This window comes from Montipora capricornis, chromosome 11 (assembly GCF_036669925.1).
Source record: "Montipora capricornis isolate CH-2021 chromosome 11, ASM3666992v2, whole genome shotgun sequence".
NCBI lineage: Eukaryota > Metazoa > Cnidaria > Anthozoa > Scleractinia > Acroporidae > Montipora > Montipora capricornis.
Window position 1 is genome coordinate 27,636,617 of NC_090893.1, and position 2,056 is coordinate 27,638,672.

Below are 2,056 nucleotides of genomic sequence, written 5' to 3' on the forward strand. Positions count from 1 at the left end.
TCACAAAGTGTCCTGCACTTTATGTCTCGCAAAACTGTTACTACTTTTTTAAGGATTAAGGTTGGGGGACACTTTGTGATGTCTATTGTATGAATCTCATTATGTCGGTGTATTGGACAACCCTCGATGCAAACCATCAATACAGGTCCAGTTAAATTAAGGGTGGAGAGAGCTGTGTGATATTAGAAATTCATCTTTTATAGGAAGAGAGTTTGACACTGAGAAACTTGAAGAGTCATTTTTAATCCACATCCACAGCGCTAAGTAGCTTAGAAAGTGTAAAACACGATTGGTTGCAACACACTCAAAGAAAATCAATGAACTTAAAAAAAATATTTTAAGACGATGGCTTACAGTCAATCATGGCAGCTGTAAATGAGTAAATTGTAAAACCAAGCTTTCAATTTTAATATATTTTTTGTCTTTCTCACTTTCGACTGATAAAGCCGGCTAAGAAGTCCATTTATTCAGCAGCGGAAAACAAAGAATAACGCCTGAAGCAAAACATTATTTTGTCCTTTTCTTATCAACCCAGTAGGAAATAAAATGTTGAGAATTACTCATAAGATATTCATGCCTTTCAATAATGTTTTTGCATTGTACTCACATGTACCTGACGCGTTGATTACATCTTCCTTTTCCCGATAGGTTTGTTACTCTTCGTGTGCGGCATAATTGAAATGAGCTCCAACTGGTACAATTTATTTTATAATTACAGCTACGTACGAAATCAATGAACTTAGTGGGGAGTCTCCCTTAGACTTTTGTGTAGGCATAACTTGGCAAGTCATAAAAAAAACTTTCTGAATAATTTATGAATACACGATAATGCGGTGTACGCAGTAAATTAAACGATAAGCTCGGGCTATCGGAAGGGAGTATTTAGAACGTTTAACTGAAGTTTCGCAGTCTCTTTTTCAGAGCAACTGTTATTGCCTTTGTTGACTCGGTACTCGCACTAATTCGAGCAAAAGAAATCAACAGCCCATGAAAAACGAACATGAATAAAAAAACCAAAGGATATTTGAACAAAGGATATTCAAAAACGTAAGTAATAAAATATACTGCTTAGATCTGCTTAGAAATTGAACCTTGAAAACCGAGGAAAATTTTAATTTCCCATCAATTAAAGAGGGCATGCTTTCCGTAGATCGTATACTACAACGTTTTAAAACATGACATTTGAGGGAAGCAAACTTGCCGTTTTAAGGCAATTTTCGGCACAAGAAAAGTCAAACAGTCAATATTTAACAGTGTCTAACTTTGTCAAGGTTACACGTACTTGCCAACTGTTTACCGGTAATTTTATAAGCTGCAATTATTACTATCTAAAATCCAAGAAAAATGGTAAACGCTTGGTTTTTCCTTAGCCCAAGTTAATTACGAATGATGAAATTCGATCCAAGATATTTCAGCGGCAGGGAATTCACCTATTCATTATTTTTTTAGGGGTTTTGTTAGACGAAAGTTGAACGAAAAAGACTGCAAGAGACAAAAGACCTCGCTCGCAGAACTCTGGCAATACGGCCACAATTGACAAAGTAAGCACTGTTTTCCTCTCTCTTCTTCTTTTTTTTCCGAAAACATCAAGAGATATAACTTTTTTGTCTTGTCTTTTCACACGGACCAATAATAACTCTTGTCTCTTTTCCCGTTATCCGTAAAAATTTTCCTTTAATTCATCATTTAACGATATTCCAGAATGTTCCAACCAGCTTTAGTGTTAGCGGTGATGACTCCGTTCCTCCTCGCAGCGATTTCATTGGCTGATGAAAAGTGCAAATATGGTGCTACCAATCAAAACCTCTGTCAAAAGACATGTAACTCTACCCATTGCGCGTGCACCATGGATGGATCTTCTACATTCGAGAGCTGCACACAAAAGTGCAATTTTCTCTCTTCTTGCCGCGATATGGTGTGTTCGGGTAAGCCCAGCTTGTTATCCACCAGTACTACTAATAACATGATTTTAAAACTCTTCTTCGTTAGCCTAATGGGATAAATTTACATTTTTTTTCTCCAGGAGGGAACACTTGTTCTCAGCAGTGTTTTTTCG

The 2,056-nt window shown here is 36.7% G+C and overlaps 1 protein-coding gene across 3 annotated transcripts in view; it reads left to right on the forward strand.

Annotated features, from left to right (window-relative positions):
- Positions 1 to 657: 657 nt before the first annotated feature.
- The window catches only part of LOC138024521 (keratin-associated protein 9-1-like), a 2,049-nt gene continuing 650 nt past the window's right edge, over positions 658 to 2,056 (forward strand). The window contains exons 1-4 of one of the 3 annotated variants that reach the window (XM_068871739.1): positions 658 to 694; positions 922 to 1,047; positions 1,702 to 1,925; positions 2,024 to 2,056. The exon at positions 2,024 to 2,056 is cut by the window's right edge and continues 650 nt beyond it. In XM_068871739.1, coding sequence (XP_068727840.1) covers positions 1,001 to 1,047; positions 1,702 to 1,925; positions 2,024 to 2,056 — 304 coding nt within the window. In that variant the 5' untranslated portion in view covers positions 658 to 694; positions 922 to 1,000. Of the gene's footprint in view, positions 695 to 877; positions 1,048 to 1,449; positions 1,542 to 1,701; positions 1,926 to 2,023 lie in introns of those variants that run through there. The other 2 variants (XM_068871740.1, XM_068871738.1) reach the window with 2 other exon arrangements.